This window comes from Pristiophorus japonicus, chromosome 2 (genome assembly GCF_044704955.1).
Source record: "Pristiophorus japonicus isolate sPriJap1 chromosome 2, sPriJap1.hap1, whole genome shotgun sequence".
Lineage (NCBI taxonomy): Eukaryota > Metazoa > Chordata > Chondrichthyes > Pristiophoridae > Pristiophorus > Pristiophorus japonicus.
Window position 1 is genome coordinate 266,556,793 of NC_091978.1, and position 27,512 is coordinate 266,584,304.

The following is a 27,512-nucleotide window of genomic DNA, read 5'->3' on the forward strand; positions in this document are numbered from 1 at the left end:
GTGGTGGCCTCAAGTGGATCCAGCAGCAGGAAGGTCCCGCCCACCGTGAGCCCCATACTGAGGGTCAGGGACACTGCCCGTTCCGACCCCAGGAAGAACACAGCCTTCCCGTACATTTTGGAGGCGGCGACCATGGCCGAGGGGCCGACTACCCCAGCCAGTGCCCTCACGCACTCCTCGATGGTCGTGTTGGGGTGAGTGTAGCTCTTGACCCCGTTCTTTTTAGTAATGAGTCTGAAAGGTGGTGGGGCGGCAGGAGCCGCCATGGCCTTTGCTGCCACGCGCGCAGAAATTTGTGCTGGCCCCGCCACCAGCGAAGATGGACTCACCATATCGGGGTCCCTCTAAGGGCTACACTCACCCCAAAGTCACAGGCCTGAATGGTCTTGTTTGGCCTCGTTGATAAGCAGAGGGAGCTTTTCATGAGGCACATCTCTCCCCAACTTTTGACAATTGGGGAGGGGCCCTTTTCCCTCTGCTCAGTAGTTTTTTTTTTAATATATGTTAAAAGAGGCTCTCAGAGGGAGAGAGGAGAAACAGAGAGAGGAGAGAGAGAGGGGGGTGGGAAAGTAGGAGGCTGGGGTATCAGGTACTCCTCACAGCGTTGGGTGGGTACTTGCAGAGTGTACACTCCCCGGATCACAAACAAAATCTTTATATTCTTCTGGCGGGGGGAGATGTCTTTATCCAGGATGGTTGGAACCACCCAGGCACAGTCCTCCAAACGATGTTAATTAGTTAATTGGGAAAGAAAAAGCACCCAGGTAGCTCCAGCCAACCTGGGCCAGGCAATGGAGGAGGGGTACTTCCAGTGGTATGTGGGGCCTAGTTTTTCGCAAGAACCCCACACACTTGCATACAACTGCCCCCCCCCCCCCCCCACCACCACAATGTTCTTAATAAATCTTCTTTCCTCCCTCCACCGATTAAGCAAAGTCTTTTTTGGCGAGTGCAAAAATCAAAAAGGTCCACATTACAGCAAAATTCTAAAGGGGCATAGTGTGTTAAAAAGACAAGCCTGAAGGCTCTGTGCCTCAATGCGAGGAGTATTCATCATAAGGTGGACGAATTAACTGCGCAGGCAGCAATTAACAAATATGATATAATTGGCATCACAGAGACATGGCTCCAGGGTGACCCATGCTGGGAACTCAACATCCAGGGATATTCAACATTCAGGAAGGATAGACAGAAAGGAAAATTAGGTTGGGTAGTATTGCTGGTTAAAGAGGAAATTAATGCAATAGTAAGGAAGGACATTAGCTTGGATGATGTGGAATCTGTATGGGTGGAGCTGCGGAATACCAAAGGGCAGAAAACGCAAGTGGGAGTTGTGTACAGACCACCAAACACTAGTAGTGAGGTTGGGGACAGCATCAAACAAGAAATTAGGGATGCGTGCAATAGAGATACAGCAGTTATCATGGGTACTTTAATCTATATATAGATTGGGCTAACCAAACTGGTAGCAATGCGGTGGAGGAGGAATTCCTGGAGTGCATTAGGGATGGTTTTCTAGACCAATATGTCGAGGAACCAACTAGAGGGCTGGCCATCCTAGACTGGGTGCTGTGTAATGAGAAAGGACTAATTAGCAATCTTGTTGTTCGAGGCCCCTTGGGGAGAGTGACACAGTTAATTCAGAGACTAGGGTCCTGAACTTAAGGAAAGGTAACTTCGATGGTATGAGACGTGAATTGGCTAGAATAGACTGGCAAATGATACTTAAAGGGTTGACGGTGGATAGGCAATGGCAAACATTTAAAGGTCACATGGATGAACTTCAACAATTGTACATCCCTGTCTGGAGTAAAAATAAAACGGGGAAGGTGGCTCAACCATGACTAACAAGGGAAATTAAGGATAGTGTTAAATCCAAGGTAGAGTCATATAAATTGGCTAGAAAAAGCAGCAAACCTGAGGACAGGGAGAAATTTAGAATTCAGCCGAGGAAGACAAAGGATTTAATTAGGAGGACGAAAATAGAGCATGAGTGTAAGCTTGCTGGGAACATAAAAACTGACTGCAAAAGCTTCTGTAGATATGTGAAGAGAAAAAGATTAGTGAAGACAAACATAGTCAGAATCAGGTGAATTTATAATGGGGAACAAAGAAATGGCAGACTAGTTGAACAAATACTTTGGTTCTGTCTTCACGAAGGATGACACAAATAACCTTCCGGAAATACGAGGGGTCCGAGGGTCTAGTGAGAAGGAGGAACTGAAGGAAATCCTTATTAGGTGGGAAATTGTGTTAGGGAAATTGATGGAATTGAAGCCGATAAATCCCCAGGGCTTGATAGTCTGCATCCCAGAGTAGTTAAGGAAGTGGCACTAGAAATGGTGGATGCATTGGTGATCATTTTCCAACAGTCTATCGAATCTGGATCAGTTCCTATGAACTGGAGGGTAGCTAATGTAACCCCATTTTTAAAAAAAGGAGGGAGAGAGAAAACAAGGAATTATAGACCGGTTAGCCTGACATCAGTAGTGGAGTAAATGTTGGAATCAATTATTAAATATGAAATAGCAGCGCATTTGGAAAGCATTGACAGGATCGGTCCAAGTCAGCATGGATTTATGAAAGGGAAATCATGCTTGACAAATCTTCTAGAATTTATGAGGATGTAACTAGTAGAATGGACAAGGGAGAACCAGTGGACGTGGTGTATTTGTACTTTCAAAAGGCTTTTGAGAAGGTTCCACACAAGTGATTGATGTGCAAAATTAAAGCACATGATTTTAGGGGTAAGATACTGACGTGGATAGAGAACTGGTTGGCAGACAGGAAGCAGAGAGTCGGGATAAACGGGTCCTTTTCAGAATGGCAGCCAATGACTAGTGGGGTGCCGCAAGGCTCAGTGCTGGGACCCCAGCTATTTACAATATACATCAATGATTTCGATGAAGGAATTGAGTGTAATATCTCCAAGTTTGCAGATGACACTAAGCTAGGTGGCGGTGTGAGCTGTGAGGAGGACGCTAAGAGGCTGCAGGGTGACTTGGACAGGTTAGGTGAGTGGACAATTGCATGGCAGATGCAGTATAATGTGGATAAATGTGAGGTTATCCACTTTGGTGGCAAAAACACGAAGGCAGAATATTATCTGAATGGCGGCAGATTAGGAAAGGGGGAGGTGCAACGAGACCTGGGTGTCATGGTACATCAGTCATTGAAAGTTGGCATGCAGGTACAGCAGGCGGCGAAGAAGCCAAATGGTATGTTGGCCTTCATAGCTATGGGATTTGAAAATAGGAGCAGGAAGATCTTACTGCAGTTGTCCAGGGCCTTGGTGAGGCCTCACCTGGAATATTGTGTTCAGTTTTGGTCTCCTAATCTGAGGAAGGATGTTCTTTCTATTGAGGGAGTGCAGTGAAGGTTCACCAGACTGATTCCCAGGATGGCTGGACTGACATATGAGGAGAGACTGGATCGTCTGGGCCTGTGTTCACTGGCGTTTAGAAGGGTGAGAGGGGATCTCATAGAAACATAGAAAATTCTGACGGGACTGGAAAGGTTAGATGCAGGAAGAATGTTCCCGATGTTGGGGAAGTCCAAAACCAGGTGACACAGTCTAAGGATAAGGGGTAAGCCATTTAGGACTGAGATGAGGAGAAACTTCTTCAGAGAGTTGTTAACCTGTGGAATTCCCTGCCACAGAGAGTTATTGATGCCAGTTCATTGGATATATTCAAGAGGGAGTTAGATATGGCCCTTACGGCTAAAGGGATCAAGGGGTACGGAGAGAAACCAGGAAAGGGTACTGAGGTGAATGATCAGCCATGATCTTATTGAATGGTGGTGCAGGCTCGAAGGGCTGAATGGCCTACTCCTGCACCTATTTCCTATGTTTCTATGTTCCTGTGCACCAAAATACACCCACCTGTTGATCTTGACAATGGCTTTCCCGCCTTCCACACAGTCAGTGAGTAGTTGAATGGCAGTTGTTCCTTCCCCCTCTCTCAAACTCTGCAGCAGTAACAGGAGTATTGGCAGCTCTCCCTCCTCTCCCCTTCCAGGTAGCAGGCCTCCTCCTCCTCCCAGGAGCTCACAATCTCCCAGTAGATGTACCTAGAAGGCAGCTTTTCTTCCTCCTCCTCCTCCTCTCACACGGTCGTGGGTTCAGTCTCACTGTAGTTGTAGCCGTATTAGCAAATGTTTCACACTGCACCAATTCATCCACCAGGCTCACAACCACCTGCCTCATCGTGGATCCCCTGAAAAAAACTGGCTTAGGTTTTATTGAGTCTTGTGAACATCACGTGACCGGGTAAGCCACTCACAACTCAACAGCTCAACGAACCTGTGAGCATACTAACAGGTGCATACATTACAGGAGCCTTTTGCCTTTTTAACTTTCGGGCCTGCTTTAGGTCCAGAATGGATCCTGAACCCGCACTTAGCTGGCATGGATTATGCCGGGCCATTCAGAGATTTATTTGGTTTGGTTCCTATGATTGCCCAAGAATTCTGCTGGATACTCCCCCAAAACTACTGCAAAGATATGCAGTGGAAAGGGTGTGGCAGACAGAAGAAGCGTCCACCTGGCGGATTGCATTGTTTACAGTGTATTGTACTGTAAAAGAGGCTGAAACGCTGCAGATCTAGGCTCAGCCCCATTTTAATGGTGAGCATGAAACTACCGGCTTGTCAGAAAAACTCAACTGGTTCACTAATATCCTTTAGGGAAGGAAATCTGCCGCCCTTACCCGATCTGACCTATATGTGACTCAAGACCCACAGCAATGTGGTTGATTCTTAACTGCCTTCTGAAATGGCTTAGCAAGCTACTCAGTTGTAGCAAACCACTACAACAAAGTCAGCACTGTGGGAGTACCTTCACCACAAGGACTGCAGTGGTCAAAGAAGGTAGCTCACCACCACCTTCTCAAGGGAAATTAGGGATGGGCAATAAATGCCGGCCTTGCCAGCGACGCCCACATCCTGTGAATGAATTTTTAAAATAATTTATTTCCACATGCCCAGTTATACACAGGAATTATGCAATTCTGGTTGTGGAATTTTACTATTTTTTAGCAAATGGGAAGTTGAAAATCTGCTCCTAGCACATTGGCAATGCAAATGAATTTTTCACTGATACAGCACAGAGGGAACTTCTCCAAGTTTTCTTCTGGTGACCAATTTGAATGCAGTTGGTATGCTCCCATCATGATTTAGCTAACAGAGATTACATGAGTAACACACCAGCTGCAATTAAATGAGCACAGACATTGGGATTTCCAGGGCAGGTGCAGAAGTGTACTGATAACAGTTTCTCAAAGTGACAGCTGCACTTCCTGTTAGTGGCAAAGTTTGAAAATTCTTACTTTCTACTGTGCTTTGTGTGGAAATTAGACAGGAGAATGCTATGTACAGGGGGAAGGCAAGAAAGTCTATGCCTGGCAAAGTCCTTTGAATTCTGGAATCTAGCATTACAGTTGAACTAAGAAAAAAGCAACAAATGAACATTCAATCCAAAGAAGCAGACAATGGTGCAATGCCAAGAGACCAAAAATGGCCAAAAAACAAATGAGAGCTAATTCCATCAAAAGGTTAGTGGGATTGTTTTAAAGCTGCTTCCAGTTGCTATGCATCTTCAGGAGTGTGGATTACCCCAACTCTTAAAGGTACAGAGACCTGGGGGTCGAAATTGCCCTTTGACTGAAAGGGGGCGCACCTACCTTTGGGGCAGAGTGTAGAGCGAAATTGAGCTCTACGAACTTTTGTTTCCCGCCGGACAGTTTTCGGGGCGGAAGTGGGTGGGGGCGGGGTGGACGTCGGGCGGTGTCATCAGCGTGACGCCGGCGACGTCAGCGCGTCGCGCATGTGCCGCATAGCACTGACGCATCACAACGTCCCTCCCCTTCAGTTAAAGGGGAGGGCTGCTGCGAGCTCTGCAATAAGTTTAGTTAGGCTTACTGGGCCACCAGGGAGGGTTTCGGCCGGGCCAGCGGCCCAGTACTAAAGAAAAGGTGCTGGGCTGCCGAACCCGTGGCCACCATTGTTGGGCTGACCTCGGAGTCGGCCAACAAATAAAATAAACACGCCGCCTAGGCACGCAGCTTCCCGCAGAGGAAAGCTGTCAGTGGCACCGACCGGTGGCCGCTCCGCTCCCGCAGGGAATTCCACACAGTGCAATTTCCCACACAGGGTGGAAAGGTTTTGGCCGCCAGTCGGAAGCTGGTTGGTGCATGCCCGACAAGCGGCAACATGGGCATCGTGGAAACCCGATCTCGCAACTCCTGGCCCAGGGGCAATTTAAGACAGGTCGGCCCATCCGCCTGCCCCTGGTCAGTGAGGCCTATCCGCTCCTGAGCCTTGAGGAGGTGGGCAATTTCGGCCCCCTGGTCTAGTGCCAAGGATGCAACTCATTGTAATTCGGTGAAGCCAAAGAAATGCCCCAAATGAATAATGTAACAAGACTTTCACCATTAAGCAGCACAAGCCTTATACAAACCCCAGTGTACCCTGATCAGAAAACCCATGGCTATCACAATTTAGATGCACTGACAATGATCCCGGTTTTCTGAACCCTCTGAGCCCAGTGTATGCTGCCAGTGCATTCCATCCCTTGATTCACACGTTCTGTTTGCTATTTTAACAAAGTAGTCAGTCAATTTTTTTTAAATGAGTTAATGACTGTGACAATAGAAAACAGAAGAACTGCACTTAGACCATTAACCAATTCATTACAAATAGCAGGTAGTGGAATTTAAACCCTGACTGGGACTTCTAGAAATCTCTACCTACCTAGAATCTATTAAACTAGATTGTGTTTCCAAAGAATGAGTTTTACACATTCTTGCCATTTGCACTAAGCATTGTTGGGATGTTCCAGATGTGTATTTGCATGGAATGTGTGATACTAAGATGATGAAATATTTGTGGAGCAGTGAAGTAGAAGCAGCATATGATTTCCAGGTATCGTGTTGCTCCTATCCCCAATTCTCTGTCATAGGAATGGCAAGGAATTCAAAACACCACTCTTATTGTGTTTTCATTTATTGTGACAGAAAGAACAGTTTCTCTGAGCTGGAAGTCGTCATACTGCCTTCCCCACTAATTCTAGCTTCATTCACTTTATTTAATAAGAGCAGCCTGAACCTCAGTTGCACATGAGGGCAGAGAATTGAATCTTTGGTCGATGTGCATTTTTCATTTTCGATAGAATCCTGGGATGCTGCTCCATAGTAACTAAATAGGTTGTTATATGCCTTCTCATTTCACACAGTGTTATTTTCTTGCCATCCCAATTTAAAAAAAATATCAACAGCTGGGTCACAAATTTCAAATTGAGTTACTTTCTAATTTATCTTGATGTTGGTTAGGCTTTTTGTTACATCTTGATAACAACTCCTTGTCATTCTAAGTGACTGAATACCTCTTAATTGGGAAATGGGACACCCAGTTTAATCAGTGTGAGACATTACCTTAATCTCACTTACCTCCCTTGTGTATGTGACAATGTTTTAGAGAAAACTGAAATTTGATTTTCCATCAAATACACGATCATTGCATCTTCACTATTTCAGCTATAAACACTGCCTCATACAGAATTGAAGATGTTTAAATTACTAGTTTTACTCACTTTGTTTATGAAGGCAAGGCAAAATAGAAAGTTAATGGTCAATTTTGAAAGATTTGCAATAGTCTAAAGATGTACAACTTGAAAAGTGACAATATTTGGCCTTACATCATCTTTTGCCACAGTAACAATTCAAATGTGGAACTGGGAAATGATTTTTATGTAACATGTATAATGGTTGGGCAGTGGGCATGGTGTCCATTATACCTGCCTAATGCCAGTGCCAGGAGGCCCCAACGATTTTCATGGTCAAGCCTTATTTGAATATTCATGGTGAGCTTCCAGTTCCATTTGATAAGTAGCTCAACTATGAAGGAACTTGGAAATTATGGCAAGGCGGACGCTATTAAAAAGTATCCTGCACTTCCTTAAGCAAAGGCATCCTCGGCAAATGCTTAAAACAGGCGTTGGGCTCCTTAAATATGTAAATTAGGTCACTTGCTCAAATAAACGGGGCAGATGTCGGGCCTATCCTGTTCAGGATTCTTCAGCGGCCCCAGCAACCACGAATGAAAAATAAGTGAATTTTCTTTTTAACAGTTCGTGTGGAGCCAAGAGAAGCAAGAATGCTCCTTTAATTCCACAGGAGTTGAATCATCCCATCCCCACAAGTAGCCCAGTCCAATTTCCACCAATCGTCACAAGTGCACACTTGTCGCGCAGCACCAAGTCGATGCCTGAAAATGGACCCAGACCAAATAATCAAAAAGGCTAATAGAATGTTGGCTTTTATATCTAGAGAACTAGAATACAAGGGGGTAGAAGTTATGCTGCAGCTGTACAAGACTCTGGTTAGACCACACCTGCAGTACTGTGAGCAGTTCTGGGCACCACACCTTAAAAAGGATATTTTGTCCTTTTAGGGAGTGCAGCGTAGCTTTACCAGAATGATATCCGGACTCCAAGGATTAAGTTACAAGGAGAACTTAACACAAATTAGGGATGTATTCCCTAGAATTTTGAAGGATAAGGGGTGATCTTACTGAAGTTTTCAAGGTATTAAGGGGAACAGATAGGGTAGATAGCGTAAGTGGTTTTGCCCTTGGTGGTTTCGAATCACCCTCCCTTACAACAGTTCTAGACACCGGAATTATAGTGGTGAACAGAAATACACAGTTATAACCAGATCTTTTGGTCTCAACCATCACAATGCTTTTATTCAAGTTAAAGCACACACCTGCACTCAGTAAAACACACCCTGGGTGGTATAAAACAAACAAACACAGTACAACACACAACCCTGGCCCATCTGAATAGGCCCCTAAAGTGAAGTACCCATGTCTAAAACACCCCTGCTCGGGTTCAAAAGTGCACCACCGAATCTGTCCAACAAAATTGTGCATATGCTTTACGATCCTTGCAGAAAAACTCCCCACTAAACCCCGAAGGCTTGGTTGGGACACATGACACCCCTTCACACTATGCGGTGGTCTTAAAGATGTGTGGGCTGGGATAAATGCTCACCAATTACCCCTCTGGCTTACTGGCTACTTCTCTCAATGAGGCGTATCTTCTGGTTCTGTACCAATCTGTGGTATTCAAGTCCATTCTCAAGGTCAGCTTCCCAGTCGAAATAGCGAGGCTTTCTTTGCACGTAGATGATGTTTCTTCTCTCCGTCCCAGATGGAGTGCTCAGTCCTTGTGTGTTGAATGACGCAAGCAGGCATAGAACAGGGGAGAGAGAGGAGGAGAGAGAGAGATGGCAGCCGAAACCTGTCAATCTTATACCTGCAAAATACTTCTTCTTGTTCTTCGCCTGAGGCAGTGCAACTGAAAGAGCAAAATCATGTATTCAGCCTGTTCCTTTGTTATTGAGGTGTTTCCTCGATAAGGCTCCAACAAGTTTGGCTGGTCAAAGAGCTTCCTTTGTGTCATGAGCACCGACCAATCTTATTGATCTCTCATTGATTGCATGACAAAGGTCCTGTATATCAACCATTGAGTCCTGCCCCCCTGATATGTATTCCTGTGGGACATGTTTGGACCTGTCCCACATCAGGCTGCCTGCTTCTCTGCAGTAACAGCAAATGTGTCCAAGCAATTCTTTATTAAGATGGAGAGTGACACAGTTAATTCAGAGACTAGGCTAAGGTAACTTCGATGGTTTAAGACGTGAATTGGCTAGAATAGACTGGCGAATGATACTTAAAGGGCTAACGGTGGATAGGCAATGGCAAACATTTAAATATCACATGGATGAACATCAACAATTGTACATCCCTGTCTGGAGTAAAAATAAAATGGGGAAGGTGTCTCAACCATGGCTAACAAGGGAAATTAGGGATAGTGTTAAATCCAAGGAAGAGGCAAATAAATTGGCCAGAAAAAGCAGCAAACCTGAGGACTGGTAGAAATTTAGAATCCAGCAGAGGAGAACAGAGGGTTTAAATAGGAGGGGGAAAATAGAGTATGAAAGGAAGCTTGTTGGGAATATAAAAACTGACTGCAAAAGCTTCTATAGATATGTGAAGAGAAAAAGATTAGTGAAGACAAACGTAGGTCCCTTGCAGTCAGAATCAAGTGAATTTATAATGGTGAACAGAGAAATGGCAGACCAATTGAACAAATACTTTGGTTCTGTCTTCATGAAGGAAGACACGAATAACCTTCCGGAAATACTAGGGGACAGAGGATCTAGCGAGAAGGAAGAACTGAAGGAAATCCTTATTAGTTAGGAAATTGTGTTAGGGAAATTGATGGGATTGAAGGCCGATAAATCCCCAGGGCCTGATAGTCTGCATCCCAGAGACTTAAGGAAGTGGCACTAGAAAAAGTGGATGCATTGGTGGTCATTTTCCAACAGTCCATCGAATCTGGATCAGTTCCTATGGACTGGAGGGTAGCTAATGTAACACCACTTTTTAAAATAAGAGGGAGAGAGAAAACGGGTAATTATAGACCGGTTAGCCTGACATCGGTAGTGGGGAAAATGTTGGAATCAATTATTAAAGATGAAATAGCAGCACATTTGGAAAGCAGTGACAGGATCAGTCCAAGTCAGCATGGATTTATGAAAGGGAAAACATGCTTGACAAATCTTCTAGAATTTTTTGAGGATATAACTAGTAGAGTGACAAGGGAGAACCAGTGGATATGGTGTATTTGGACTTTCAAAAAGCTTTTGACAAGATCCCACACAAGAGATTATTGTGCAAAATTAAAGCACATGGTATTGGGGGTAATGTACTGATGTGGATAGAGAACTGGTTGGCAGACAGGAAACAGAGAGTCGGGATAAACAGGTCCTTTTCAGAATAGCAGGCAGTGACTAGTGGGATGTCGCAGGGCTCAGTGCTGGGATCCCAGCTATTTACAATATACATCAATGATTTACTTGAAGGAAACGAGTGTAATATCTCCAAGTTTGCACATGACACTAAGCTGGTTGGTGGTGTGAGCTGTGAGGAGGATGCGAAGAAGCGGCAGGGTGACTTGGACACGTTAGGTGAGTGGGCAAATGCATGGCAGATGCAGTATAATGTGGATAAATATGAGGTTATCCACTTTGGTGGCAAAAACGTGAAGGCAAAATATTATCTGAATGGCGGCAGATTAGGAAAAGGGGAGGTGCAACGAGACCTGGGTGTCATGGTACATCAGTCATTCAAAGTTGGCATGCAGGTACAGCAGGCGATGAAGAAGGCAAATGGCATGTTGGCCTTCATAGCTTGAGGATTTGGGTGAAGGAACAGAGGGATCTTACTGCAGTTGTACAGGGTCTTGGTAAGGCCTCACCTGGAATATTGTGTTCAGTTTCGGTCTCCTAATCTGAGGAAGAATGTTCTTGCTATTGATGGAGTGCAGCGAAGGTTCATCAGACTGATTCCCAGAATGGCAGGACTGACATATGAGGAGACACTGCATCGACTGGGCTTGTATTCACTGGAGTTTAGAAGAATGAGAGGGGATCTCATAGAAAAATATAAAATTCTGATGGGACTGGACAGGTTAGATGCAGGAAGAAAGTTCCTGATGTTGGGGAAGTCCAAAACCAGGGGTCACAGTCTAAGGATAAGAGGTAAGTCGTTTAGGACCGAGATGAGGAGAAACTTCTTCACTCAGAGAGTTCTGAACCTGTGGAATTCTCTACCACAGAGAGTTGTTGATGTCAGTTTGTTGGATATATTCAAGAGGGAGTTAGATTTGCCCTTATGGCTAAAGGGATCAAGGGGTACGGAGAGAAAGCAGGAAAGGGGTACTGAGGTGAATGATCAGCCATGATCTTATTGAATGGTGGTGCAGGCTCGAAGGGCCAAATGGTCTACTCCTGCACCTATTTTCTATGTTTCTATGTCCAAAACTTGTCTAAATGTATATTCTTTTGCTGTCGATATTTTCTCCGAATTCTTACAGTCGCCTCTATGATATTTCAAGAATCCTTCTGGAATATCAAACATCCGCTGGTGAAAACACATCGTGGCCTCCAACCAGCCTATTTACTTTAATGTGAAACACCCCGAATACATCCCTTAAAATACAACACCAACACATTCGTACAACATATTTACAGAGAAAACCATTCAGGTTCAACCTTTAACCTAGGCCTCCCACCGCCTTCAGAGCGCCTTGCTTCACCTTTTGCAAGGCACTCGCAACAAATACATTACAATGAGAAACTGTATAATTACAAGCGTGTGTGAGCAAATCCGGATCCACGGAGGAACTTCTACATTCAAACCAATCTCCCACCAGGGCGGGGAATTTATCCCTTTAATTTCTTCTCCTGTGTTCTTGACGAGAGATATATCCGCGCTAAACGCCGTAGCGACATCATTGAGCACCCCTTGCCTCTGCCTTCCCAAACGAACGTTATCATACACTTCCGTCATACAACTTTTCCTGACTCACATCCTCGTAACTGAGTTCCAAGAACTGGCGGAACATTCCTATGAGGATGACTAATATTCACTTAATGTGCAAGTCTTATGTAGAAAATAACTCGGGGTGTGCATAGTGCATTCATTTTGATGCAATCAAACATCTGAATGTTGTTTGAAGTAACATGAAGGATGCATGCCTAGATTCTTGGAATTCTGTTCAAAATCAAATGAGTTGCAATTTCGACATACGTTGTTTAATGCTTCGCTTTAACCATAGCTGGAATGCACATATGACGGGTCTTTTTCTGTGATTCCGCATCTGTGTTGTTAGATGGGAGTGCAGGTCACAGCATCAACCCAATATGTTACAGATTTTTTACCCTATCTTCAACACATTCCCATCTAGTGAGGCTTGAAACTACAATGGAAGCCTCACAAAGTTACCCCGAAGCTCTCTCTGGTAAATTGGACAAGAAACAGCATGCAACAAATATGCTTTTCACTTTTAAGGAATGCACTGCAGAGAAATGCCCAATCGAAACAAACAGTAGAATTCAAGTTTCAGATATAAATATTATTTTTATAGTTCCCACTATTGATACAGCAGCTTCATTATACCAGTGCTCTGCTGGTGTTTCCAGATTTGGATCGATGCCATGAGGCAGAATAACAGTCCTTATCCATGGCACAGAAAGTTGGTTCCAGCGTGTCATGGGTTGACCCAGAGACGTTGAAAAAAGCATACATGTGGAACACACAATTTATTTAATATAGATATTTAATGTGGAAAATGGTTGGTTAGCTTAGTTAAGTCCCCAATAATTGGTTTAATTTGTGCTTTAGTTGCTGTGTGCTATTTCATTAAGCTACGCTTCACTCATCGTGGAAAATGCAAACGGACAGTAATTATGCCGAAAGTAGGATTACTACTAAACGAATTACTGTTAAAGCACTAACTGGGTGGCAACGCTTCCACATACAGGATGATCCTGGCCCACATCTTTGAATCTGACTACAACTCTTTGTTAAGATCTATCAGCACCATGCAGCACTAAATATGCAGAGTTATACAGGGTTACATTTGTTAACAGACCACAGAGAGTAGACTGTGCTGCCTCTTCCGGACAGCAGGGAGCTGGAAACGGACAGACACAATACTGTAGTGGAATATCTTAGTGTTATTGAAACTCTCTTGTTCACCACTCCACCTGCTTGAATCTAATTAAACAAATCCACAACATCACATGCATATTGCCTAAACATTCTAATTTTATAATCTCAGTGAAGTATAAAGTTCAGTGTATGTATTACATTAGTATGAAAGTTGGATATAGAGTTAAAAAAACTGGGAAGAATCATGATGACAGGTGATATCGCACCTGCAGGGCCAGAAATTCCTCTTTTAACAGTAAATTCAAGAAAGGTACAGCCTTGCTAGCAACAATGTCTAAATGGATAATTTTATAACATGTAATATCAGCAAAATTGGATTCATTGGCAATAATGAAGAAATATCAACCAATTACAATACACCTGCAATTTGTTTAACATTTTTCAAGCAGCTAAGAAGCTACTTATTCAATCAAAATCTCCAAAACTTCATTACAGTAGTTATCGACTGAGCAATTATAGAAGAAAATGGCTGTATCAGAAACAAAGCACTCCAACTTCTACTGGACATTGTTAATGGACTTTTGTGATGATATTTTTGGTGAGCAAGGCAGGGTTGCAAATAGGCAGAGATGAAGTGTGCGTGGGAGTGCATTACCAGACGGTGAAAGTAGTCTCCAGATCTAAGAAGACTGGGGAGAAAGTGAGGCAAAAGTATGTGACTTTTCCATTTCTTCTGAAAATTCTTTAACCAGGGATCCTGTTCCCAATCCTGCCTGAATTGAAGGTTGACCACATAAACTGACATCTCTGTGCAATACTGAGGGAGTGCAGCATCGTTGAAGGTGCCATCTTTCAGATGAGGCATTAAACCAAGGTTTCATGAAGCATTTGTTGGGCAAGGTTGTTCAGATGAACATAAAAGTTCTCACGGCACTGTTTGTTAATCTTATTGTTGTTTGTGGGACTTTACTGCCAAGTTTGTCGACATAATTGCAATGACTGCACCTCTAAAGAAATTCATTGGCTATGAAGCGCTTTGGGATATCCTTGAGGATGTAAAAGGCACTATATATAAAAAACATCCTGTCTTTATATACTATCCTTGTTCATAAATCACCTCCAACTCACCATGAACAATATCACTATTATTTTAATAAAACAGTTCGATAGTCTCAGAGGGTTAGTGTTACTGTTTCACTTTACTGACAACACCTTTACTGTTAAAAGTGTCATAAGTAGAGTGAATAATTGCTAAAAATAGAAATGTACTTGCTGGTTAATGGGAGTAATGACCTCCCCTCCTTTTTATGAACGGGACTGTGCATCTTGGTTGGAAAACATGTATATACAAACCAATTAGGTGGCCTAATAGTTCATAGTTGAGTGTTTGGCATCTACCCAGAAAGTCACATGTTTAAATCTCAGAGCAGCTTGACATTCAAGCCTGGTTGCCTCAGTTCCCAAGCAAATTCTGAACCCCATACAATATCAGGATGACAAGAGGAAAACTAACATATTTTAAATCATCCAATTTCTATCGCCAGTTGATCAATTCACACAGTCTTGAAATATATTGTAAAGATTTTTGCATCCTCCTTGCATTTGGAGGATACATAGTGCCAAATGTTTTGTATTTGGAGTAACCAAAAGAAGAAAGCAAATCTGTATAATTTGATATATATAAATTATTATTTAGTCACATGTTTTTAATAACCAGTTGAATGTGTTTCTTTAGCAGAATGCAGTGACAGGGAGTTCAGAGAAGTTGTATCGAGGTTAAAGGACTGGTTCAAAGTACTTCATGAAAATGGAAACCACAACAAAAGGACTCGTGGGCTTCAGAGACAAGACAAGGACAGAGTTAGTGAGTGTCCTCATCATTTAATTTTTTTATTGAACTTTGTACTTTTCTTCGAAAAGGGGAAACAAAACATAATGTACAGTAATTAGAAATACTACATTTAACCTACTGCCAGGTAAACATCTTATTTTTGAATTCATTAACTCTTCAAAATGTCATCCTCTTCTCTCAAATGATTTGATGCCACAAGTTTGTGACACCGACACAGACAAATTTTCACAGGTAAATTCATTAAGCTAACTGATATCCAATTTTCAGGTATATACCTAGGGACCAAGCATCCGTTCTACAGTCTCCCTCTCTCCCGAGTCACCATCCCCCAGTTACCTGAGCCCTCTGGAGCCCCCATTCCCCAGTCTCCCGAGCCCCCATTCCCCAGTCTCCCGAGCCCGTTGCCCAGTCTCCCAAGCCCCCATTCCCCAGTCTCCCGAGAGCCCGTTCCCCAGTCTCCCGAGAGCCCGTTCCCCAGTCTCCCGAGAGCCCGTTCCCCAGTCTCCCGAGCCCGTTCCCCAGTCTCCCGAGCCCCCCTTCCCCAGTCTCCCGAGAGCCCGTTCCCCAGTCTCCTGAGCCCCCTTCCCCAGTCTCCCGAGCCCCCTTCCCCAGTCTCCCGAGCCCCCATTCCCCAGTCTTCCAACAGTCCGTTCCCCAGTCTCCCCAGCCCGTTCCCCAGTCTCCCGAGAGCCCATTCCCCAGTCTCCCGAGCCCACATTTCCCAGTCTCCCGAACCCCCATTCCCCAGTCTCCTGAGCCCCCCTTCCCCAGTTTCCGGAGCTCCCCTTCCCCAGGCTCCCGAGAGCCCGTTCCCCAGTACTCCCGAGAGCCCGTTCCCCAATCTCCTGAGCCCCCTTCCCAAGTCTCCCGAGCCCCCCTTCCCCAGTCTCCCGAGCCCCCCTTCCCCAGTCTCCCGAGCCCCAATTCCCCAGTCTCCCGACAGTCCGTTCCCCAGTCCCCCGAGCCCGTTTCCCAGGCTCCTGAACCCCCTCCCCCAGTCTCCCGAGCCTCCATTCCCCAGTCTTCCGACAGTCCGTTCCCCAGTCTACCGAGTCCCGGTTCCCCAGTCTCCCGAGCCCCCATTCTCCAGTCTCCTGAGAGCCCGTTCCCCAGTCTCCCGAGCCCCCCTTCCCCAGGCTCCCGAGAGCCCATTCCCCAGTCTCCCGAGAGCCCGTTCCCCAGTCTCCCGAGAGCCTGTTCCCCAGTCTCCCGAGAGCAGTTCCCCAGTCTCCCGAGAGCAATTCCCCAGTCTGCCGAGCCCACATTTCCCAGTCTCCCGAGCCCCCATTCCCCAGTCTCCCGAGCCCCCCTTCCCCAGTTTCCAGAGCCCCCCTTCCCCAGTCTCCCGAGAGCCCGTTCCCCAGTCTCCCGAGCCCCCCTTCCCCAGTCTCCCGAGAGCCCGTTCCCCAGTCTCCCGAGCCCCCTTCCCCAGTCTCCCGAGCCCCCTTCCCCAGTCTCCAGAGAGCCCGTTCCCCAATCTCCTGAGCCCCCTTCCCCAGTCTCCCGAGCCCCCATTCCCCAGTCTCCCGACAGTCCGTTCCACAGTCTCCCGACAGTCCGTTCCCCAGTCTACCGAGTCCCGGTTCCCCAGTCTCCCGAGCCCGTTCCCCAGTCTCCCAAGTCCCCATCCCCCAGTCTCCCGAGAGCCAGTTCACCAGTCTCCTGAGAGCCCGTTCCCCAGTCTCCCAAGCCCCCATTCCCCAGTCTTCCGAGAGCCCGTTCCCCAATCTCCCGAGCCCCCCTTCCCCAGTCTCCCGAGCCTCTCTTCCACAGTCTCCCGAGAGCCCGTTCTCCAGTCTCCCAAGCCCATTCCCCAATCTTCCAAGCCCCCATTCCCCAGTCTCCCGAGCCCACATTTCCCAGTCTCCCAAGCCCCATTCCCCAGTCTCCCAAGCCCCCATTCCCCAGTCTCCCTAGCACCCCTTCCCCAGTCTCCCGAGCCCCCTTTCCCCAGTCTCCCGAGAACCCGTTCCCCAGTCTCCTGAGCCCCCGTTCCGCAGTCTCCCGACAGTCCGTTCCCCAGTCTCCCGAGCCCCCATTCCCCAGTCTCCCGAGCCCCCATTCCCCAATCTCCCGAGCCCACATTTCCCAGTCTCCCAAGCCCCCATTCCCCAGTCTCCCGAGACCCCATTCCCCAGTCTCCCTAGCCCCCCTTCCCCAGTCTCCCGAGCCCCCCTTCCCCAGTCTCCCAAGAAACCGTTCCCCAGTTTCCCGAGCACACCTTCCCCAGTTTCCAGAGAGTCCGTTCCCCAGTCTCCCGAGAGCCCGTTCCCCAGTCTCCCGAGCCCCCATTCCCCAGTCTCCCGACAGTCCGTTCCCCAGTCTCCCGAGCCCCCATTCCCCAGTCTCCCGAGCCCACATTTCCCAGTCTCCCAAGCCCCCATTCCCCAGTCTCCCGAACCCCCATTCCCCAGTCTCCCTAGCCCCCCCTTCCCCAGTCTCCCGAGCCCCCTTCCCCAGTCTCCCGAGAACCCGTTCCCCAGTCTCTCGAGCACCCCTTCCCCAGTTTCCCGAGAGCCCGTTCCCCAGTCTCCCGAGAGCTCGTTCCCCAGTCTCCCGAGCCCCCGTTCCCCAGTCTCCCGACAGTCCGTTCCCCAGTCTCCCGAGCCCGTTCCCCAGTCTCCTGAGCCCCCTTCCCCAGTCTCCTGAGCCCCCATTCCCCAGTTTTCCGACAGTCCGTTCCCCAGTGTCCCAAGCCCCCGTTCCCCAGTCTCCTGAGCCCGTTCCCCAGTCTCCCGAGCCCCCATCCCCCAGTCTCCCGAGAGCCAGTTCACCAGTCTCCCGAGCCCCCCTTCCCAGTCTCCCGAGCCCCCATTCCCCAGTCTCCCGAGCCCCCCTTCCCCATTCTCCTGAGCTCCCATTCCCCATTCACATTAGCACCCTGGACCTCCATTCCCCAGTCTCCCCGAGCACCCATTCTGCAGTCTCTATAAACCCCGATTCCCCAGTCATCATGGACTCCGATTTCCCAGTCACCCGAACCCCCTTCCCCAGCCTTCCAAGCCCTCATTTCCAGTCTCCCTGGACCCCCATCCTCAAGGCTCCCCTTCTCCCCGAACCACCATTCTCCAGTCTCCCGAGTTCCATTCCCTAGTCATCTGAGCCCCCATTCCCCCTCCCCTGAGCCTCATTCCCCAGTTTCTCTCTCCCATGACCACCCCATTCCCCAGTCTTCCTCTCTCCCCGAGCCTCCATTCCCAGTCTCCCTCTCTCCCCGAACCCCCATTCCCCAGTCTTCCTCTCCCCCGAGCCCCCATTCCCCAGTCTCACGAGCCCCCAGACCTCCATTCTCCAGTCTCCCTCCGCTCCCAAGCCCCCATTCCCCAGTCTCCCTCTCGCCCCGAACCCCCATTATCCAGTCTCCCTCTCCTCCTGAGCCCTCATTCCCCAAACTCCCTCTCCCCTGAGCCTCATTCCCCAATATCCCTCTCCCCTGAGCCCCCATTTGCCAATCTCCTGAGCTCCCATTTCTCAGTGTCCCCTAATTGAGCTGTAATCCTTTTAAATAAAGTTAATGAATCCTCCTAGGATTGACTACTTGGGGGCTGTTATACATGTGGGACTTGTATTTACTATGTACAGCCACCAGAGGGCTCACTCCCCGGAGTCCCAAGGGATCCCATAATCCCTTGGGAGCATAGGTATTTAAGAAGGCTTCACAGGTTGGAGAGGCACTCTGGAGACCTGCAATAAAAAACTAAGTTCACACTTTACTTTGAGCTCACAGTGTTCAGTCTGACTCTTTCTCCATACATAACAACTGGTGACGAGATATAGATAGCGAACCCAAAGATGCAGAGAACAGTGGGAATACTGGAGAAATTTTTGGAGGGAGATGATTGGGAAATTTTTGTGGAGCGACTCGACCAATACTTCGTGGCCAACGAGCTAGATGAGAAGCGAACGCTGCCAAATGTGGAGCAATCCTCCTCACCGTCTGTGGGGCACCAACGTATGGCCTCATGAAGAATTTGCTCACTCCAGCGAAACCCACGGAGAAATCATACGACGATTTGTGCACACTGGTCCGAGAGCATTTGAACCTGAAGGAAAGCATTCTATGAAGAGGCACCGGTTCTACACCTACAAAAGGTCTGAAGGCCAGGAAGTGGCGAGTTATGTCACCGAGCTGAGATGCCTTGCAGGACATTGTGAATTTGAAGGACATTTGGAGTACATGCTCAGAGACTTTTTCATACTTGGCATTGGCCACGAAACCATACTTCGCAAGCTTTTCACTGCAGTGACCCCAACCTTGAGTAAGGCCACAGTGATAGCCCAGGCGTTCATTGCCATCAGTGACAATAAGAAGCAAATCTCTCAGCACACAAGTGCTGCTACAAGTACTGTTAACAAAGTGATGTTGTTTTCGTACAGGGCAGGTCACACATACCTGCAGATGTCTACACGTCTGCAGATGTCTCAGAGTCCACCATCAAGGGTGATGAATGCAAGGCCATTAACACCTTGTTGGCGCTGCGGGGGTGATCATCATTTCCATTCAGGCCGATTCAAAGGATACGTTTGCAAGGGCTGTGGAACAATGGGACACCTCCAACGAGTGTGCAGGTGAGCTGCTAAGCCTGTTAAACCTGCAAACCACCATGTTGCAGAGGAGGACAGATTCACGGAGGATCACTACGAACCAGAGCCTCAGATAGAGGAGGCAGAGGTACATGGGGTGCACACATTCACCACGAATTGTCCCCCGATAATGCTGAATGTTGAACTAAATGGACTCCCGGTGTCAATGGAGCTGGACACGGGCACGAGCCAGTCCATCATGGGCAAAAAGACTTTCGAAACGTTGTGGTGGAACAAGGCCTCAAGGCCAGTCTTAACTCCAGTTTGCACGAGACTAAAAGCTTACACTAAAGAACTGATTCCTGTAATCGGCAGTGCTACCGTAAAGGTCTCCTGTGATGGAGCGGTGCACAAGCTACCATTCTGGGTGGTACCGGGCGATGGTCCCACGCTGCTCAGCAGGAGCTGGCTGGGAAAGATACGCTGGAACTAGACGACGCCGACGACACTTCGTGTGCCCAGGTCTTAAACAAATTTCCTTCGCTGTTCGAACCAGGCATTGGGAAATTCCAAGGAGTAAAAGTTCAGATCCACCTAATTCTGGGGGCACGACCCATCCATCACAAGGTGAGAGCAGTACCGTACATGATGAGAGAAAGGGTAGCGATCGAACTAGACCGGCTGCAATGAGAGAGCATCATTTCACCGATCGAGTTCAGTGAGTGGGCCAGTCCTATTGTCCCAGTCCTCAAGGGAGACGGCACCTTCAGATTCTGTGGCGATTACAAAGTAACTATCAATCGTTTCTTCTGCAGGACCAATACCCACTACCAAAAGCCAATGACCTCTTTGCAATGCTGGCGGGACGAAAGACATTCACGAAGCTGGATCTAACTTCAGCCTACATGACGCAGGAACTGGAGGAATCATCGAAGACCCTCACCTGCATCAACACGCACAAAGGTCTTTTTGTTTATAACAGGTGCCCATTTGGAAAGCGATCAGCAGCGGCGATATTCCAGAGAAACATGGAAAGTTTACTGAAGTCGCTCCCGCACACCGTCGTCACAGGTCGGAACACAGTCGAGCACCTGCAGAACCTGGAGGAGGTTCTTAGTCGACTCAACCACGTGGGGCTCAGGTTAAAACGCTCGAAGTGCGTTTCCTGGTGCCTGAAGTGGAGTTCTTGGGAAGGAGGATTGCGGCGGACGGCATCAGGCCCACCAATGCGAAGACGGAGGCAATCGAGAACGCACCGAGGCCACATAACGTGATGGAGCTGCGGTCGTTTCTCGGACTCTTGAACTACTTTGGTAACTTCTTACTGGGTCTCAGCACACTGCTAGAACCACTACATGTCTTACTATGAAAAGGGGGCGAATGGGTTTTGGGCAAAAGCCAAGATAATGCCTTTGTAAAAGTGAGAAAATTGTTATGCTCAAACAAATTTCTTGTGTTGTATGATCCATGTAAGCGTTTGGTACGAGCATTTGATGCGTCGTCATATGGCGTCGGGTGTGTATTGCAACAAGCTAATGATTTCGGGAAACTGCAACCGGCTGCTTATGCATGCAGGAATCTGTCTAAGGCCGAGAGAGCCGACAACATGATTGAAAAAGCAGCGTTAGCATGTGTCTATGGGATATAGCAAATGCATCAATACCTGTTTGGGCTAAAATTCGAATTGGAATCTGACCATAAGCCACTTATAAACTAGTTTTCCGAGAGTAAAAGGATAAATACCAACACATCTGCTCACATCCAGATATGGGCGCTCACATTGTCCACATACAACTACGCCATCCGCCACAGGCCAGGCACAGAAAACTTCGCCGATGCTCTCAGTAGGCTGCCATTGCCCACCACGGGGGTGGAAATGGCACAGCCTGCAGATCTAGCCATGGTTATGGAAGCATTTGAGAGTGAGCAATCACCCATCACTCCCTGGCAGATCAAAACCTGGACAAGCCAGGAACCCTTATTATCTCTAGTCAAAAGCTGTGTGCTTCACGGGAACTGGTCCAGTGTCCCAGTGTCCCAGTGGAAATGTAGGAAGAGATAAAGCCGTTCCAGCGGCGCAAAAATGAAATGTCTATCCAGGCAGACTGCCTTCTGTGGGGCAATCGAGTAGTGGTCCCCAAGCAGGGCAGAGACACCTTCATCAATGACCTCCACAGTACCCACCCAGGCATCGTAATGATGAAAGCGATAGCCAGATCCCACGTGTGGTGGCCCGGTATCGATGCGGACTTCGAGTCCTGCGTTCACAGACGTAATACATCCTCGCAGTTAAGCAATGTACCCAGGGAGCGCTGCTAAGTTTATGGTCTTGGCCCTCCAAACTGTGGTCTAGGGTACACGTCGACAGTGCAGCCCTGTTCTTCGGTAAAATGTTCCTGGTGGTTGTAGACGCGTACTCCAAGTGGATTGAATGTGAGATAATGTCGGCTAGCATGTCCGCTGCCACTACTGAAAGCCTGCGGGCCATGTTTGCCACACACGGCTTACCTGATGTCCTGGTGAGCGACAACGAGCCATGTTTTACCAGTGCTGAGTTCAAAGAATTCATGACCCGTAACGGGATCAAACATGTCACATACATCTGCCCCGTTTAAACCAGCATCCAATGGTCAGGCAGAGAGAGCAGTGCAAACCATCAAGCAAGGCTTGAAGAGGGTAACTGAAGGCTCACTGCAGACTTGCCTATCCCGAGTCCTGCTTAGCTACCGCACGAGACCCAACTCACTCACTGGGATCCCACCTGCTGAACTGCTCATGAAAAGAGCACTTAAGACAAGGCTCTCGGTAGTTTACCCTGATGTACATGAACAGGTAGAGAGCAGGCGACTTCAACAAAGTGCATACCATGATAGCGCAAATGTGTCACGCGAGATTGAAATCAATGATCCTGTATTTGTATTAAATTATGGACAAGGTCCCAAGTGGCTTCCCGGCACTGTCATGGCCAAAGAGGGGAGCAGGGTGTTTCGGGTCAAACTTTCAAATGGACTCAGTCACCGGAAACACTTGGACCAAATCAAACTCAGATTCACAGACTACCCTGAGCAACCCACCTTGGACCCTATCTTTTTTGATCCTCCAACACACACACCAGTGGCAACCGACACCACGGTTGACCACGAAGCCGAATTCATCATCCACAGCAGCCCTGCAGGCCCAACACACCAGGCAGCCCAGCAAGGCCAGCTGCACAGCAGCCTAGCGAGGGCCCAACAAATGATTCAACAACACCAGCTTTCACACCGAGACGACCAACCAGGGCAAGAAGGGCCCCAGATCGACTCACATTGTAAATAGTTACACTATTGACTTTGGGGGGGAATGTTTTTATTTATGTGGACTTGTGTTTACTCTGTACAGCCACCTGAGGGCTCATTCCCCGGAGTCCCAAGCGATCCTATAATCCCTTTGGAGCACAGGTATTTAAGAATCCTTCACAGGTTGGAGAGACACTCTGGAGACCTGCAATAAAAGACTAAGGTCACACTTTACATTGAGCTCACAGTGTTCAGTCTGACTCTTTCTCCATACACAACAGGGGCTATTTTAGCCAAATACTTTAGGCGCTAAAGGGATAAATCGTGGCCAATTTAGGGTCTTAAGTTGCAACGTAGTTTGCGCAAGATGCCATCTTGGTAAAGGAGTTGAAACTCTTTTTGGAGTTCACCTGCAAAAACATAAAACATTAAACCGTGCCACCCGACCTGGGTGACACACCAGACATTTACAAGGCCCTTTTTTCCTTTTTTTTTTGTGTTTTTCATTTTTTTGGGGGGGTTTTTTTTTGGACGCTAAAATCAAATTTTTCCAGTGCCCCCTATAGAAGGGAAGGGGACACTAAAAGCACCAGCAATTAAAACAAATTAAACTTTAAAACGTAAAATCAAATTAAAATTTGGTTGCCGGGCGTGATGATGCACTCCAGTCCCTCCGGTGCCCACCTCTCGCGGAAGGCTGCGAGCGTACCGGTGGACACCGCGTGCTCCATCTCCAAGGACACCCTGGACCAGATGTAAGAGCGGAAGAGAGGCAGGCAGTCAGGTTGAACGACCCCCTCGACTGCCCGCTGCCTGGACCGGCTGATGGCACCCTTGGCCGTGCCCAGGAGCAGTCCTACAAGGAGGTCTTCGGACCTACCCGCTCCCCTCCGCACAGGGTGCCCAAAGATCAGGAGAGTGGGACTGAAGTGCAGCCAGAATTTCAGGAGCAGCCCCTTCAAATAATAAAACAGGGGCTGCAACCTTGTGTATTCCATAAAAACATGGAACACGGACTCTTCCAGACCGCAGAAATTGCAGGCGGCCTGGGAGTCCGTGAACCGGCTTAAAAATTTGTTGCACGGCACTGCTCCGTGCACCACCCTCCAGGCCAAGTCCCCGATGAATAGTGGGAGGACCCCTGCGTAGAGTGCCCTCCATCGGGGACCCCCGCCTCCTCCGGACGGCAAGATGGTACGCCATGGCGTGTCCGGACGGCCGGCGAGGATGGCAAAGTTGAGGGTGTGCAGGAGCAGCCCGTACAGGAAACCCCTTCGCGCGGAACTGAAAGGCACGGTAAAGGAGTTGAAGCTTGCGCGAGGAACGGCCAGCTGAAGGATCATTAAGTGGCTGATTGACAATTAAATTATCTACTCGCACTCATTAAAGAGGCTGTAAGCCATTTTGGTGAATAAAGTTTAATTTAACACCTCTCCTAACACCATCAGCTGAATAGGAGTAAACAAGTCCTTGCTGAGTATTTCAAGCATTACTTGAAGCCATGCGCAGCTCAGTTCACTTGCTGTGAGATCGACCGACTATGCTGCATTTGAGGAGGACTTTTGAGACATATCAGGAGATTTTCTGGGACACTTTGTCAAGATTTCACCAACAATCCATCAACATTTTTCCTAGATATTCTCTCAGGACTACACCTAAAAAGAATGAATGCTGTGCTACTGTACCTTATTGGACACCTTCACAGGAGTCACCATGAAAATGGAATAGTTGGTCATGGGCATCTTGATAGGGGTCTGCATGATGATTTGGAAGAGGTGAGGCTAGGCAGAGCAGCAGCAGCTGCTGCTGCAGGAGAGGGACAGGAGGGCGAGGAGGGCTCTCAGCAGGAGGCCCTATCCACCCAGGGTATTCAGAGAGCAGTACAGCTACATTCACATGGCCAGTGCATGAGGAGGCTGCACTTTATCAAGTAGGTCATTACAGAGATCTGTGGCCTCATGGAAGGAAGACTCAGATGCCACAATTGAGCCATGACTACATTGCCTGTGGCAGCCAAGGTTGCAGTACCACTTAACTTTAATACTACTCGAACCTTCCATGCTGCCACAAGTGATATAAGTCACATCTCACAATCCTCTGTGCATTTCTGCTTGAGGGAGGTTTCTGCAGCTCAATACACTCTGAGGAATGACTGTATATCATTCCCTCTTGCCAGAGAAATCCAGAAGCAAAGAGCACTAGAATTTGACAGGATTGCAGGGTTCCTAATGGTCCAAGGAGCCATTGACTACATATGTGGCCATGTGTGCCCCTCATTTAAAATTGGAGCTGTTCAGGAACAGGAAGGGATTCCATTCCCTCAATGTATGCGACCACTGGCAGCACATCATGCAAGTGAATGTCTGCTATCCAGGGAGCTGCCACAATGCATTTATAATGAGACAGTCATCCGTCCTACAGATCTTTGAGCCCCAATGCAATGTGCATGGCTGGCTACTAGGTGGTAAGCGATATCCTCTGATGCCATTGCAGATCACTTCCCTGAGAAACCCCCAGACACCAACGGAGTCTCTCATTCTCATACAATGAGAACCACTCAGCCACCAGGAATATCATTGAGCAGAGAATTGGGGTCCTCAATCAGAGGTTTAGATGCCTTGACCGGTCAGGAGGCACCCTGCAGTACTAGGCCGAGAAGGTGTCCACATTCGTGGTGATGTGCTGCATGCTCCACAATCTGCCGATCATGAAAGACCAGCTGTTACTACCAGCATTTCTACTAGAGGGTCAAGCTCAGGAGCCACAACAGAAGGAGGAGGAAGAGGAGCAGGAGGAGGACCAGGGGGAGCATCAAAGGCTTCCAAGTAGACTGACCGCACCTTGGAGGGATGCTCGCCACCATCTACTTGAACAGAACTTTTGAGAGATGTGCTCCATCATCAGACGCCAGAGCAGTGTGGCCACATGAGGTACCATCCATGACTGAGGATCCATCAGGCAGTCCATCATCTGCACTCAATCCTTTCAATCCCTTTACCATGAAGATCACAAAAAAAAGACCACCGATTCCACTACTACCCAATTACTATAATCACTGTTTATATATATCAGAAACAAAATATGAAAACATGACAGAACCAACATCACTTAAAAGTATTAAACAATTCACCCTGCTGCTTACCCTTCGTGGCTATCTATGAGTGCTCTTGTGTAATCTAGTGCTTCTATGAAATGCAACCCGAATGGCAGCAGCAGGCGATGTGGATGGCTGCTGAGAATCTGAAGAGGGCAATTCAGATGTCTTCCTGGGACGCCCTCGAGAGGCTGTGGGCCATGATTGCCCTGCCTCAGGCTACACCCATCAGTCTGGACTTCAGCACTCTGGGCCATCTGGCTGACAGGCAAAGGCACGAGCCAATGGTGGAATGGCAGAGGAGGGAGCAGCAATGCTGGCATCGAGAAAGAGACCAGTAGGTTCCTGCTCCATGGTGGAGCACGAGTTATGCAGCTCACACAACATCACTGCTGCAGACTTTTAACTTTCAGCCATCTGTTATATACTGTGTCTGATTTTTCTTAATGGAAAGAAAAATCAGGTGGGGTGTTTGGGCAATCCACTACAGCCCGTTTACCGTCTGGTGGTTAATGTTTAAATCTATCCTTTGTCCACATATCTATCTTTTGTGAGCTTGTTCTTTGTTGTGCCAAGTTTTTATTTTACATGTGAGACCCTTGGAATTTCTGGGTGGTATGCTTTAACGTGGAAAGGAACCACCATTGGGAGACATTTGTTTAGGACTTTGACTTCTCCACTCCAGGACTTTCAGATGTCTTTCCTGGCCAAGGGAGCTTGATCTACATCCTAGGCACTCCTTTACCAATTTATCACCTGTTTTAAAGATGGAGGGTAAGGAAGAAATGGACCAGTAGCAGAGACGAAAGGGCCAGAGATGAATCAGACCAAGAAGCACTGCATAGTTTATCAGCGCCCGTTCAGCAGCAAGACAAAAATGAATCCACACCCAGTTCACTGGAGAACCATTTCTGGCTCAGATTCCTCTGGGCAAAAAGTGAAGGAGTTTTTAATGGGCCTGCCTGCCAAACAGTGAAAGAGTTCTAAGCAAGGGGTGTGTAAAGATAAGGAAGCATTCCAGTTATGTATGAAGCTGATGAAGGTGAATGTGTGTTTGTTGCATGGCATTGCAAACATAAAAATAGAGTACTGATGTATTTTAGCAAGCTTTTTGAATGTTTTTCTTGTTTAACTGAGAAGCTGGTTTCTTAACAATTCCACTCATTCCTTCCTATGGGATCTTGACTTCATCTTGTTTAGGAAGGTGCCTCTCATACCAAAAGATGGCACATCTTCTTCCCTGCAC

The 27,512-nt window shown here is 47.6% G+C and overlaps 1 protein-coding gene across 4 annotated transcripts in view; it reads left to right on the plus strand.

Annotated features, from left to right (window-relative positions):
* The window catches only part of spock3 (SPARC (osteonectin), cwcv and kazal like domains proteoglycan 3), a 1,033,635-nt gene that overhangs the window by 936,030 nt on the left and 70,093 nt on the right, over positions 1-27,512 (plus strand). For 3 of the 4 annotated variants that reach the window (XM_070871342.1, XM_070871338.1, XM_070871347.1), the window contains one exon: positions 15,254-15,382. In XM_070871342.1, the coding sequence (XP_070727443.1) occupies positions 15,254-15,382 (129 nt within the window). The remainder of the gene's footprint in view (positions 1-15,253; positions 15,383-27,512) is intronic. The other variant, XM_070871346.1, reaches the window with a different exon arrangement.